The 15822-nt window shown below is 39.1% G+C and overlaps 1 protein-coding gene across 1 annotated transcript in view; it reads right to left on the bottom strand.

Moving 5' to 3' along the window:
- itgbl1 (integrin, beta-like 1) overlaps positions 1–15822 on the bottom strand; it is a 67695-nt gene that overhangs the window by 48324 nt on the left and 3549 nt on the right. Inside the window, exon 2 of the mRNA XM_042495170.1 lies at positions 9449–9651. Coding sequence (XP_042351104.1) covers positions 9449–9651 — 203 coding nt within the window. The remainder of the gene's footprint in view (positions 1–9448; positions 9652–15822) is intronic.

Here is a 15822-nt window from a genome sequence, read left to right as displayed (position 1 = left end):
CAGCTTTGGTGACTTCATCATACCTTTTCATAACAGCAATATAGAAGCACTTGTTCCAAAAGCAAGAAGTCTTTTGGTGCTGTAATGGGTCCCAATCAGAGTTGCCTTTTACGAGTGGACTTGGACAGACTTGAGTGGCTTTTTCTCCTTGCAGCCCACACTGGTATCATTAGGTGACTCACCACACAGGCAAACTGCCCAGCGAAGCTCAGAATATCTAAGTGAGAGCGCATCAAAATATGTACTAGCAAAAAAAAAAAAAAAAGCAGAGATGAACAATTTAATGGGCTGTAATGGCTCAAGGACTGCATTTCACTATGTGTCCCTCTTTCCATTTTTTTCTCTCTCTCTCTTTGGGAAGTAAAAAAATTAAACCTTTTAGTCACTTTGGACAGACTGCCATTAGTGAGTTGTTCTCCCATGATTAGTTTATATCATCTGTCTGTGATGTGTCCATATTGGAAGCAACATCTTAAGCTTATGTAATGCTGATGGGAAGTGCATCTGGAGGAGTTTGATTTGGAGCAGCACTGAACAAACTGACTTCTTATGTGCCGCTGACATAAACCCCCCCTTGGGTGGGATCTTCTCTGGCTCTGGCAGGGGGCTCAGAGGCTGGGGGACTGAGCCAGAAAAAGAGCAGAGGCTCTGAAAAACCCACAGCCGGGGAAAGAGAGAAAGAGCTGGAGAGACTAAAATGCGTTCTTACTGAGCAACAGCCTCCAGGGCTGAGAAATGAAGCCAACACACAAGTGCCAAAAACTGCATTTCCACAAATGGCCACTTGAGGCTGGCTCCACATATTTAGGGCCTGGTGCAAATATATATATATATATATATATATAGGGTGTGAATTTTTATATAAGTCACCCATTTAATTAATCTATAACTAATTAATTTAGTTATAGAGTGCAGCAAATTTTTATTTTTTTGTATTTTTCTTGTCCTGGTTCGTTTAAAAAAAAAAAAAGCCAGCGGGATTTTCCATAGAATTTTGGATTACTGCAGATTTTGGATAACAGTACTTTTGTGAGATTTGAAGTATAACACAGTAAAAAGCTTACGTACAACAAACTATACCATGGTCACATTACTTAATGTTGTGACCACAACAAGGCTGTATTGTGATGATGACGTCCTCTTGTGTCATTATCCATTTGTTAGCAACAGCCTTTTTAAAGACGCATAAAAGCTTCAGAATTCAATAACATATTTTATTTTGTAGAACAAAACCTCCCAGTCTATTCAACTTGTGTTAACCACAGACCTTATTGCAGGCATCTAATCAAAAATCCATTCAAAACACCTCTTTGACTTTGAGACAAGGTATCCAGGAATGGTAAAATGCTCACTCATTTCCAGGTTTTAGGACTCATTCCAGCAGCACTCTATTTAGCCTTAACTCTATGCATAATTAAGGGCAAAGCCATTTTGAGTGACAGATGGGGGCTGTCCGTCGCCAGCATGACAACAGCTTTGGTTGGGTAATATCATCATGCCAGAGGCACAACCCCAGACTGCTTAACAGTATTAACCTCACTGTATTTTCAGTTCATGAAAGTTAATTGTGACATTTTGGTTGCCTAGAAAAGTCATGTTCTGTGTTTGGCTGTACCTAAACACCATCTAAGAAGCTGGTATTAAGCTTTTCTGGAAGGACAATTTGTTTAATTGGTTTTAAACCTGCTTTTGTTAGCAAAATCGGCATTAGCATTAGTATTACAGTTAAGAATAATTGTAAATGCACCATGTGAACCTAGCAGGCTGTTCTTCTGCACTGTTTTTTCATTTTCATATAAGAAGTAATACACCAGAATTTACACATATCCTTTGTAATCATGAGTCAGTATAATACTGGTATAACTGCAGATAATCCATGTTTTCAGGAAGCCTGCCATCTCTTGACCAATGCATTGACGAAAGTAAAAAATAAAGAAGGAAGAGGTCCTACGTGGTGAGAGGCAAAATGCAGGATTTTTTTCTAAGAAACCGGTGTTTGCAACCATGTGAACTTTTAGTCATTTTAAGGTACATTCTCACCATGTTTCTTTTCTGTAACATAAACTTAAGCTCCGTAACTTAAAGCTGAGTACATAACTTTACATTAAATACATAGCGTCATTCGTGGGGCACTAATTTGGATTGGTTAAAACAAGCTTGCAGCTAGCATTTTCTCCTTCCTCTCCAAATGTGGTTCCAAAAATCCAAGACAGCATTGGTCAAAATGCCAAACTTTAGGCTTTAAAACAAAACCAATGGGTGACGTCCCAGTGGCTGTTTTCCTCAATATATAGTCTATGGTTCTTACAGATCCTCAAAACAACCATCCTTCAAGGAGGGAAGGGTTTTCTGATCTCAAGCTCAAACCTCCCCATTCCCACTGCTCCTTTGAGAGGATGAGAGGGACACATGTATGATGATGTCTGCCAGAATCAAAAAGTTACAGATTGTCCTGGATTGCAGACATGCTTGGCTTTCTGCCTCAATCCACATCAGTTGTTGAGGGGATTGTAGCTGTTACTGGAGATGCAGAAAGAACTATTGACCTGAATTTGATCAAACGTTTTGTGTGCTATTACAGTAAGTGTTGCTGTATCAACTCTGACTTTTTGATAAAGACCAATTCAAATAATGAGTCATTATGTTCCAATGAAGATTGAACTAAGTGACAATTGCTCACTAAGGGTTCATTCTCGATACAGTATTATGGTCTAATGCTACTTGATTTGTAACAGTAATTACTAACAAGTTGATTATACAGTGTTTCTTTTTTCGTTGGGACAATGGTAGCCTGCAGCGCCCTGGGACACCCTCTGTGTCTCTGAGAATGGAAAAAGACCATAAATTGCAGAGAAGCCCAGCCTGTCTGAACACACAGCAGAAGAAAACACTTTGCTCAGTTCAGCACAGACGCAGACAGAGTGAGTGAGTGAGAGAGATTTCACGTGGCTCATCAATGAGGGAAAAAAAGAGGGAAGGCTGTGAAAGAGAGAGTGGAAACATTGCCACGTTGACCCTCATTTATGAAAAACAAGGGAGTTATTACATTATTATCCTCAAAAGCTTTAAGGGACAGTTCACCCCCAAATTAAAAATACATACTTTTCCTCTTACATTTAGTGCTATCAACCATAGAGATGTCTGCCTTCTCTCCAATGTAATGGAACTAGATGGCACTTGTTTTGTGGTGCTCTAACCACCAAAAAAATTGCATCACCAGCCCGTTCTCATTCTAAAGTCGTTATATATCCCTGCTTTTGCGGTGCTTTCGGCGCAAGATCCAGACGCCAAAAGCCACCTATCTGACATGATATGCTGCTGGACAGTGTCAGCTGACAACGTGGCCAGACAGAACAGTTTGCGGTGTTACTAAACACCCCCCAATGTCTGAATAGCATGATACACAGATGATGTGTCAGTTGTTGAACATGGCCGGATGGAACCAGTTGCGTCTCTATGATATATAACAAGACAGTATCAGGTTGCTTGACGATCCCTATAGGGCAGGCGTTAGGGGCAGTGGGTGGGTCCAACAACCCCTGGACTTTTATGCGGGAGTCTGGTGTTCCCTTCCCGTCTGAATGTGATGTTGTTTTCTACACTGAATCATGTGTCTCTTTTGCCTAATCCTAACTATCTGTAGCAGTATGTGCATTTGTTGACATCCTAGCGTTGGTTGCCATGTGCTTTTGCTGTGTAAACGTAACCATGTGCAGCAGCATCATCAGACCATGTGCATTCGTCGACATCACAGTCGCACCATCCCAGGACATCAACAGCAGATGCAGAAGGATACCTAGAGCATGATATGATGAGGAAGTCCACTGCAAAGCGCGATATGTGATGACTTGGGATGAGAGCATGTTGGTATCACATACAGAGGGAAGTGTGCATCTTCTCGTGGTAGAAGCTCGTGCTCACGACAGAGTGAGAAGATCAATGGCATCCTCCTCAGCAGAGCTGTAATGTTTGCTAGCTCAGTCTTGCTAGATGAGCTGGCAGTAGATGCACGCTTCCTTCTTCGTGGTGATACAATTGGCAAAGACATAAAACCGCTGACAACAAGGTCTGTGGATTATGTTGAGTAAACGGGTCATCATTTCTGAAAAGAGACATTGCTTTCAAGTTTTTCAATTGTATTTTTTTTTTTTTTTGGCGCTTACCAACTAGTTCCATTTTATTTGAGAAAAGGCGAACATCTCTGCAGCTGATATTTACAATTTATTTATTCAGTGTATGCAGGTATGACTTTTGTTACTATTGTTTGCTTACTGTTTACTACATTACTGTAGTAATTTTGTACTTTGTATGACACCTCTCCCCTTTCACTATCGACCTGGTTGGTCTTTACTGGCTCTGTAGTTGCTGTTGGTTTTTTTGTTGTTGTTGTTGCAATGGCAGCAACAACAACAACAACAACAACAACAACAACAACTGTTCAATGCCTCTGCTTGGTGATCTAATGTCGTGCATTGTCTGTTTTTTTGTTTACATGCTGCATGTGTTGTTTTTGTTTTGTTTATGGTGGCAGACCAGTTCACCATTCATAAATTCATAAAGTGAATCCAATCCTGTCCTATCCTATCCTTATACTTTTATCATACCTAGTAATGCTCAAAAAACAACCCTGTTGCTTTTTTTTTAAAAACATTTTTTAAAGATTTAAAAAGTCAAAAAACAAACAGCAGAGTGAAAATGTTGCAGTTGGAGGACAGATGTTAATCCTGGTCATCATCCCATTGCTCCGCTACAATATGGGATGCATCAGAGGGAGGGAAAACATGTGAGTGACAGCATCTGTGAAAATCACCACCACCTGCTCTTAAACTGAGGCTCCAGTGTTACTTCACTAAATAAGTTCCATTTTACTGTGATGGGATTGATTTCATTTCAGTCTTAGCATGCAACATTCCCCAGCACAAATTTATGTGCAATAGTGCTGACATTTCTTCTGGCCATATTATAAAAAAATCTACAGCATCACACAATGGGACAAAAAAAAAATCTTACACTGGGAGCATGCCTGCATCTATTATACTGTGAAAATTATTGTAATTCATATGTAAGAAATGTTCTCAGAATAAAATTACAAGGACACCTATTCATTCAACTCTAATCATTCCCAAAGAGGACAAAGACAGTTCAGTATATGAACTGCTGCCATATGCTTCTATAATGCATCCATTCCAAGATGCATTGCGCAAGACCACCCCAGGCAGTTTACCATATTTATCTGTATTCATGCATAGTATATAAATGTAGAGCTTCCAGTTCACTAGACTTGGACATCTATTGACAGCAGACAAAGGGAAACCAACACAACAAAAGGAAAGACCATTGCAGACTTTGCAGAAAGGAACAGGATGTTGTTCCAGACTGAGGGCATCGTTGCTCTGTGGGGGCAGTAATATTGACTATGTAGCCTCACACACACACACACACACACACACACACAAAAAAAGATCCTTCATTTAAGCTTTCTTTAGTAAACAGTAAATAACATTAAAGGGATAGTTTGGATTTTTTGAAATGGGTTTGTATTGAATACTCATCCAAAGATAGTATATTACAAGCAGCAGATGTTGGTCAGGCCTAGTTTAGAGAAGCAGGCTGGAGATGCAGCTTAGCTGTGCACCGCTGTGGACGGGGGCGGCAGGAACCCACCTTCAGATAAGCTGAAGACATTTCTTGTCAGCCATGCATTTCAGTAGTTTGGTTTGATCGTTTTATTTTATTTTATTGGTTTTAACTTACACGTTTGTATTTTTACTGGTTTATTAGTTTACTTTCTTTTTGATCAGTTTTTTTTCATTGATTTTAATTCAGATGTATTCTCTTCTTTTATTGGTCTACTTTTTGTATTATTTTTATTTAATTTTAGCAATTTTTTATTAGTTCTCACTCACATCTTGTTTTTTTTTTATTGATTTGATTTGCTTTTATAGTCAGTTGACAGATGCATTGTGCTTGCTACTTGTACCTTGCACTTTGTGCAGCACTTTGAGCTTTTACTTAGAATAAAATGTGCTATATAAATGAAGTTTTGCTTGCTTGCTAAAAGTTCTAAAGTTAAAAGTCTGTGGTCTTTTCAAAGCCACCAGACTTCATTGACAAAATTAGCGATTTTAGAACACTGAACACGGGCGCTGCTGGTCTCACGCTGCTTTGATCAGTTACTTAGTTTGTGCTCTGGCGTGACTTTTGTGAGTCCAAACTAACCGTTTTACATGCCAAAGTCACACAACAACATAAAGGTTACTGATGGAGGCAGCGGTAGACCAGCAGCTCCGGTGTTCAGCAGTGTAATATCCCAGTTTTTCTCAATGGAGTTTGGCTTTGAAGAAAAGATATAGTGGCTTCATTTTCCAGTTGGCAACCACTGTCTGACATTAAGGTAAAGCAGAAAAAATATGCCAAATAAAGCGTACACTTAAAGTGATATAGACCTTTTTAAGGTGGCTAAAACACATTTTGCTGCTGACCCCATCCACAGCAGTACATTGCTTAGCTTCCATTATCAGACTCCAGCCTGCTTCTTCAAAGTAGGAGCGTGCCCACTGACATCCACTGTATGTGATATACTGTCAGTGGATAAGTACCCCATACAACCCCACTTCAAAAAATCAGAACTATGTCTTTAAACGTTCAGCGCATACCGGTATTTGACAAACACTGCTATCAGAGCTAAATTTAAAGCGTCCCCAGCTTCTTCATCAAGCTCGAGTTGTTGCTCTGATTGAGAAGATCTGAATTAGCCCGAGTGTGCCTGATGAATGCCTTCCAAGGCAAAAGAACATCTCAATGCCAGTGAAGCTAATGTTTTTGGAAAGGAAAAACACACAGTTTATCCCTAAGGAGAAAAATCTATTGGATCTTATCAGTGGGCAGTTGTGAGAGGCCGAGATAAGGGAGCCGCAGGGAGAGAAATTGGCTGCCGATCTCAGACAGCAGACCACGCATGCTGCATGGGCCATTGAGCAGCTAGGGGGAGGGAGTTGGGGATGTCTATATTCTTCTCAATATGCTTTGAATGTAATTACTGGGCTCTATATGCACATGGGCATATGACTGTGTGAGTATATGGCTGGTTGTGCATACTTGTGTGTGCAAAATACTAAGAGAATGAGTCGTATTCTTTGTGTGTGTGTGTGTGCGTGTGTGTGTGTGTGTGTGTCTGGGCGTGAAAACCCATCCCTCTTCTGATGCATCTAGGTTCCATTTGCAGTCTGTGTACCAGTGAGTGAAACCCCATTATCAGGCTGAGGCAGGGCCTTCTCGCTCCAGACTGCTGAACCATAATGAGCTCCTCACAGCAGCCAACTTGTCTACCCAAATAAATCACTCGGCCCCTCACGTGCACGCACACACACACTTGTGCACATATCTCCATTATACCTGGTCGGGGTGCACACATATCTCCATTAAACCCTGACACTCATAGCCCAGTGACAACAGAGGACACAGAACAAAAAGATGAGGGTTTCTTTACCTTACATCAATATAGTGGGGCATGCCTCTATCAAAACTTAAGTCTTGGTAACAGGTTGCAAACAGTCATTGCCAGAAGCCAGTTTATTATGTACACAAGAGTAATAATGGCCAGTTTCAATAGCCTCCAAAAGGACCTCACAGTGGATTTAACACCTCTCTAAAATGGGTTTAAATCTACATCTACTAATTTTTGGTCACAACACAACAAACTATGCTAAGTTGTAGACCAGGGATACTGAACTTATTTTGCCCAGAGCAACTTTTGCACAATGATAGGAGGCAGAGGGCCACTTAATGAACAGCATCAACTGTATTTATCAGAAATGAAATGCCTGTTTTTTAACATTTTTTTATTCTCACACATCCTTGCCAAGAGGCAAATTCGGTCTTAACAGTGCAGCACAAGTCAGGTGTATGCAGGGGCGTTTGCAGGATTTGAGGACATTTGGGGCTGAACTGCCTTAACTACCTTCTGGGATGAGATAACACTAACATCTACTTGGACTGAAGGATAAATTGTTAATTGAACTCATATGCTAATTATGATAGAATTTTACACAAATGTCTGATTTAATGAAATGAAGAAATTGTGACATTTTATATCCAAAAGTCATCTTCACTGTGACAAAAAATTCTGGCCATTATTTAACACCAGAGGAGATGGGTGTGTAGCAGCCCTGTTTTATAATTTGTAGCTTACTGTAAACTGTCATGATTACTGTCATACAACCCCGAGAAGTTATGTTGTTGTTTTTTTTTTTCATGCACTGTGGCACTGTGTTTACATTGAAATTACAAAAAAATAAAATCCCATTTGAATTGATTTATTTTCAGTGTGAATTAGAAAATGATCAGCAGGCACTCCATGGTCTGGTGATAATTTTCTGCGAGTTTGTCGCCATGAGCTATCCCTTTCACATTACAGGTAGTCGTTTGATTTATTGCTAATAAAAAAAAAAATATTGATTATAGCAGCTTCAGAAAAAGAGCACCATTAACTGTTGCCTCTAAAAATGACCATAAAATATGACCATGATCATAAATTCAACCTAAACTAGTTTCAACAGAAACGGATCATTGTAACCTTTGTGAGCTTTAATGAGGAGCTGAGTGTATGAATTGCATTTAACCCTTTTGATAGTATTTTTGTGTATCTAACGTTGTCCATCTTGCTCAGTATGTTTTTTAAACTACTAACCGAGTTTCTAATTCTTCCCATAGAAACAGCCTTTTGTTGTAAATGTGAATACCGTGCTGAAAATGAAAGTGTATCTCACAGGGCAACTTATCCTTTAGTTTGGACACACTCTCAAGTGTTGTTTCTGAGAACTTGTAAGATTTCAGGCTACAGGCTAAGTTCAAAGCTGTGCCTCCCAACAAAAGCTAACATACTTGAACCAACCAGCTGTCTATTACTGATGAATCCCTTTGAAGTGCTGCCAAGGTGATGCAGGCTCTCAAAGACACAATACTGCACCCCTCTGACTTGGCAATAAAGAAAGAAACACAGGTTAGACAGAAATGCTCTAAAACCACTCCAAGTCTGAGAAATAGATGTTTTCTGCATTTGATATGATAAAATGAAAATGTTAAAAGCCAAAAAAAAAAAAAGAATCTGATTGTGATTGAGGTTTTTGAACTACACCTTCAAGCTCTCTATTCTTCCTTGCACCTGGCTGAAACAGATGCTAAACATCAGCTGGAGAGTCCATTTGCCAAGATGTAAGCCCACAGTGAGTTCTGCTGCATCACTTACTGACCCATCACTAACAACCATACCCAAGCAGTAAAATATGTGGAGCCAAGCCCGTGCACCACCTCACATGACACTTAAACAGTCAGACTTTTTTATCAGACACCAATAAAACTGTATTATGACATATTTGATTCCTCTCTATAACACCAAAGCATGTGCTTGTCTTATGTGTCAGTACATATATCATTTTAATGTACGCACCGTTGCAAGTTTTCCCACTGTGTGTTGCGCAAACCCAGTCGTGGCACTCGCAGCGTGGGCCGTAGAACTTCCCCGGATCCGTGGCCGTGCAGATGCAGATGCCGCAGTCACACCTGCCCCTCCCGCTACAGATCTTGCCATCAGGTGTCCGGCAGCGGCGCTGGGACGACTCTGTGGACAGCTTGCACACATCACCCACCTGGCTGGGAAAAAGAAAGAAGGTCAGTTGTTATGCAGCTTTGGAAACTTCTGAGGTCAAGGGTCAAGTGTGCTGCCACATGTGCCTGTGTAAAATACAGAGAACCACGTGTGAGCCTTATATATATAAAAATGATTCATTTAACACCTTTAGTATTTACGTTATAGATATACACATTCGAACAACTTAATTAATTTTTCTCCTATTTATAATTTAATAATGTTAAATTTTAAATCTAACGGCTGGTGTGTAGACTGAGTGTGTTTGACAGACCCATAGAAGATGCAGGAGTCCAAGGTTCAAAATGCAAAATCCAGTCTAATTTTGCAGTATGCGTGCCAGAATACTTCTCTGGCTATTCTGACCCACAATCCTGTGTGAAGCGACAAATGATCCTTCACTTAAGTAAAAGTACTTATACCCCCTTGTGAAAATGCTCTGTTACAAGTTAAAGTCCTGCATTAAAAAAAAGTAAAAGTAGGTAAGTATAATCAGGAGAATGTACTTAAACTGTGAAAAGTAAAAGTATTCAAAGCGGAAAAATCTTCACAAAAAAAAGAACACACCCAAAAAGCATCAGATTAAAAAATAATAAAATAATACCCATATTCTTTGGGAAAAAAACATACAAAAAACTAAATTATATATAAAAAAACATAAAAAACTTCAAATCTAAAAAAAACAAAAATTAAAATTGATTTAAAAAAGAAAAAAAAACTATATTATAGACAGAATTGAAAATAACCCCCCACCTAAAAAAACCCAACTTATAATTATTTTTTTAATTATTTGGAGTAGTTATATTTTTTAAAGTAATATTTGTAAAACAAATTTTTAAAAAATAGATTTGTAAAGTAACTTAAGCTGTCAGATGAATGTAGTGAAGTACAAAGTACAATATTTCCCTCCAAAATGTAGTGGAATAAAAGTATAATGTAGCATAAAAATAAAAGTGAAGTACAAGTACTTCAAATTTAAACTCAGGTACAGTACTTGAGTAAATGAACTTAGTTTCATACCGCCACTATTAGTAGATCCTCCATGCAATAGTAAAAACTGTGTAAGGGCAGCTGCAGTACATACTGAAGGTAAAAAGGAAAAAGTATGTGATCGTCTCTGGTTTGGGTGAGGTGATCACACTTTCAATATGCTTCCTCATGCTTCCTCATACTCGAGTAATTTATAAATGCTGCACTTACACATGTGGTACAGTAAATGACATCGCCCAGGGGACATGTCCACCAAAGCATTTTTCCCTTAGGGAACAGGGACAGTACATATTTTTAAAATTTTTTGCAGTGAGAGCACCATATATTTATGCTATGCTACTACTGTAAGCAGTGTGATGAGGTGCAGAGCATCTATTCTGTGCCAGGAGTTGAAAAATGTTCAACTTTGGGTAAAAACGCTGCACTCGTCACTTTTTAACCAGCCGTTCAGTAACAGTGGAGGAGCGACACATACCGTGAAGGCCAAACGTCACATCTGACATGTTACAAGTGCTGAACAAACAATGTAGGAGAAATATGTTAGTTCACTGTATATATATTATTGTATGTTTCCTCTCATGAGCCTGCACTGACTGGCGAGTTTGTCCTCTCTCCCAATGTGCCTCAGCCTTCCCCTCTTGCACTGACTTTTTTATTTTTGTGGTGATCAAGGTCTTTTTTTTATTTTCTAAATATATTACAGAAAAACAAATACAAATTGAACATGGTACATCTGAAACAAGGTCCTACCCAACCTCCCATTTCCCAACCAGAGGATCATTAATAACTTTACAGCAAGAAAAAAGTAAAACGAATAAATAAATAAAATAGTGAAAAATAAAGAAATAAATTTAAGAAAAAAACCATAGCAGCCACATAAAACCAAAGCATCTCAGCTTAAAAAAAAAAAAGACTACTTTCAAGCGCTCCTAGCTGGACATTTCCTAAAGAGCGCCTGATTTTCTCAACTGGGAAAAAACACTTGGTGGACATGGGACCTAAAGATTAGTGCGGTGGAAGTGAGGATTTTTCATTTAGCAGCTTCAGCTTGTCTATCCTAGTGTCTCTTCCTCACGTCAGTGCACATAGAAACTACACGGTGAGGAAGAGATGCCAGTGAGGAAACCGAGAAGACATGTAAATATAATGAAAAGCACCCATTTACATACAAATTTCAGCATAACACAAAATTAAATGTCAACTTCTCTTTCCTTTGTAGGCATTTCACTTCAACATCATTGAGGATATAAAGTCTTAAGATGAAGAATAGTGGGAAGAATGTTACTCAGAGCACGGCCGGCCAAACCAAACGCCCTGGAAACAGACACAAAAAAGACAGAATGTGAAGGATTAAGCTAATAAATCAAACAAATGAAACAGGACAGAAACAGCGTCACCTTTCATTGAGCACACTCCAGCAGCTGCTGCTGAGCTTCGTTTTTACTCCACGGGATCTCTGTGTGAGATTTGTTTCATTTGGATACTGTCTGACATTCTTTTTCTAATCCCGTCCTCCCATGCGCTCCGTTTTGGGAACAGTGGACACACTTTAAACAATCAGCAGATCGAGTGTTCCTGACACTCCCATTAAAATTAAATAAAGATGTGTTTCATGTGTCATGGGGAGGTTATACTGTACGAGTTCCAGTTCACGCAGGCTTCACCCACTGATGGCCTTTTTGAACTGACCACTCCTCTGCCGAGCGGCGCACAGAGTGGTGAATAGATCTGCTTGTCAGAATGAGCCCTTATCCTTTTTCCTGACAACATAACACTGAGAGGACTTGAAGTGGTCAAGCAACCCACCCCCCCGTTTATAACAGCCACTGAGTGTATTTTACCCAATAGTGACTGGTAAACTGAGATTTCAGGGGCTTGTTAATCATTTTTAGTTGCACAATGGTAATTTTGTCACCTATAAAAGCATTGTATTGTGGGATTGTTATCAGACAGTAGTGTCCATGCCACGGCCACTACTTTTTTATCCAGTTGTTGAGGGCATAACATAATGGTTCATTTTTCACACTCAGAATTTAGACACTCAAATTAATGGCGGACCAAATATAAAGTGCACCATCTAACCATGACGTTAGAAATCTTTCTGTTTGTCCATCTGTCTTTGTGTGTGTCCTTTGCATATCTCAAGAACCATTTGTCCTTTCTGCTTCACGCCTGGCAGGTGTAATGCTAGTGACCCACGGATTATCGAATTTGGTGCAATTTGGACAAGTACTTGTAGTACAGTATGATGCTGACGCCAAAAGCCACCTTTAATAAGTGGTATGATATGCCACTGGCTGGTTTAATGGCACCTGCTGTGGTCGTATAATACGCTAACAGGAGGTGTTAGTTGATGACGTGGCTGGACGTAAACTATTGCGGCCATATGATACACCAGTGGACGGGACCAGGTGGATGGTGGATTTGTCAAATTTACTTTAAGTGTTTGTATCTTAACACCATAAAAAATGTGTAGCTTTTTGGGGCTCAAGTGTGTTGCACAGGACACAAGAGGACGCAGTGTTGAGTGTGTAGCTGTTTGTATGAGCAAGTCATAAGAAAACCGCAAGCGGCAAAATCAGAGCAAAGCAATCTGCCTGTCCCCATCAGGTATGTTGTGCAGTAAACAGAGAGGGATTTTGGCACTGCCCTGGTCTCGTCCTCCTACTCTTTTACGCTGCCCCATCCTGCTCAAACAAACAAATTGGCAAATTTACATTGTCACCAGACAAGTAACGGCTGCACCACAACATCGTAAACCAGATCTCGTCATGACATCACTGTCTGGTCTCAAAATGACAGAGGGTGAGGGCAACAGAGGACAACTATGGTTCTGTCAGTCACCCAGTGAGTCCTTCTGTATGTCTCATGCCTTTGTTAAGAGGAGCCATTTGAGCCCATTGAGGAGATTTCCCTCAAACAGTTACTGCTGCTGCACATAAGAACAACAGGTGTTCTTTTACATCCAGGACAGTGCAGCTCAATGCATTTTCCCCCTTTCACTTGGAAGGGAAAAATTGCATAGTTTGTGTCTGCACGGCATGCACTATGAAACCCGCAGCCTCTGTGCGAATGAGAAAGACAGAGCTTCTTGATGTTATTGCCACAGCAGTGGGCTGGAGTGAAACTGGGATGCAAAAAAAATTCAAGGGATCTGGATCTGGATATGTGCTGTATGCTGTATTTATTTTAATTCAAGTGCAGGCCTCATCGTCTTTATCAGTAATGGATATGTAAGATTATTGGACTTAAACATGTAGTGCAAATGTATTGCATCCAACTATTCCCCCAAATAACACTGTCATTACTGCTTAAATACCTCATTGTAGGGCTAACTCAACAAAATATTGTTTTTGTCAAATGAGAAAGAAATTACACAAATATGAAAAAAGCCATAGAAAGAGATAAACCACATTAAATTAGCACAATAAATCAGCAAAAGAACTAGCACTTTGGCCTACAGTTACATAAATAGATAAAGCAACAGTGCTATTCTTCCAGCAGAAAAGAACAAAATTATATAATTGCAGGTACAATGTGTGCTCAGTGAGCAACCTACAATTAGGGCTGTGACACATCAAGCTGGCCGTAAGGACCAAAAAAGTTAAGTAATGCCACCTCACCACTTCTGTTAAAAACTGCTGATGCTGCCTCCCAAATTCTGCAAACAATAATGTGAACACAACACAAAGACTAAAGCTAATGATCAACTGATCACCAACATGAATGCTTGTTCTGTTACTGCATGAAAGGAAATAGGTGGTCTGTAATCTTTTTCCTTAATGCATAAAAAACATCAAAGAGAAAGCAAACAGTTTTCACACTGCTGAATCTGTCTAAACAGCCTGCGATATGCCGAAAAAAATATCTGTAACTGGTCCTGTAATACATTATGCTTTGAACGAGGATTATTAAATAAGAAATGACATAAAGTACTGTAAAACTTCTAATACAAGCATAGTCCCAATTAGATGCCTAGTCCCTTTATTAGCCCAGTGTAGCTACACATTTAGACAAATAAAGGCCTGTCTCAATTAGAGGCCTGATTACCATGCAGAAATTATAGATTATAGAAATTTTATATTTGTATAAAACCGAGTTGTTAGCTACCTGGTGGAAATAATGTTAGTCAGCTGGTTTGATAACGCATAGAAATATACGTTTGAATTTTTTGTCAATATGGATATGTTACACACGTATTTAGCTTGGTAAATTCTTTAAAATGTAATCGTTCACTTAATTTGACAGAAACCATGAGCACCAAAGAAGAAGTAATACTGCCAGAGTAAACAATAGATGCAAAAAAAGATGTTTAATGAAACAATTTGACAGTATTTCTGTCTGTGCTTGGCAACATTGTTAAGTGAAAGGAATAAAAAGCTAGTGTTGTATAGACACAAGTCCCAAACATAAGCCTGTAAAGTTTTTAAGCAAATAACAGCCCAGGCTTTTAAATGAAGTTTTACAGTAACCAAGAAGCAGAGACTCAATCCATTTTGTTCTTACGGTATCTGCTGTAACTGCCTTTTAACATCACTTTAATTTTTAGCTGTTAATCCTGGTATTTTTGGGTCCCATGTGTAATAATATTAGTCTCAGGGGCGGAACTAATTACCGCTGCGCTAGTGGTCCGCCCGGAATTAATTAAACAAACACCTGGTGAGCGAAGCGCCAAAATAAAGCAGAAGAAGGGGAGAGCGTCAGCTGCGTCAAATAATAAAAATAATAACAATATTTAATAATAATAATAATAATAATATAATAATAATAATAATAATAATAATATCAGCAGATAAACCTGGAAGAAGACAACCAGTAGAACAAATACAGGAAGATTTAGCTCCTCTTAAGAGAAAAGCAGCCTGTGAGGTATGTTTGATTGTAGTTCAGATTACAGTAATTAAGAGGTTAATCTAACGGTTGTGATTGCCTTGATGTATTTGGCTGATGTATTGTGAGTAATTTTACATGCTATGTGTGTTTGTAACTTTAGAGTGCAGAAAAAAACGATTTCTTAGTGAATTAAAAAACATAAAAAGGAAAAATTTCAAGGCAAGCTACAAGTTCTGCTGTGTAATATATGTATGCTAGTTTATATCCTGACTGCTGTATGTGTAAACACAAGGCATTCATACATGCTTTTCATTTATTGTATTCTTCATTATTTCTCTCTTTGACTCGGTTAG

Source organism: Plectropomus leopardus, chromosome 10 (assembly GCF_008729295.1).
Source record: "Plectropomus leopardus isolate mb chromosome 10, YSFRI_Pleo_2.0, whole genome shotgun sequence".
NCBI lineage: Eukaryota > Metazoa > Chordata > Actinopteri > Perciformes > Serranidae > Plectropomus > Plectropomus leopardus.
This window is presented reverse-complemented; position numbering and strand designations above follow the sequence as displayed.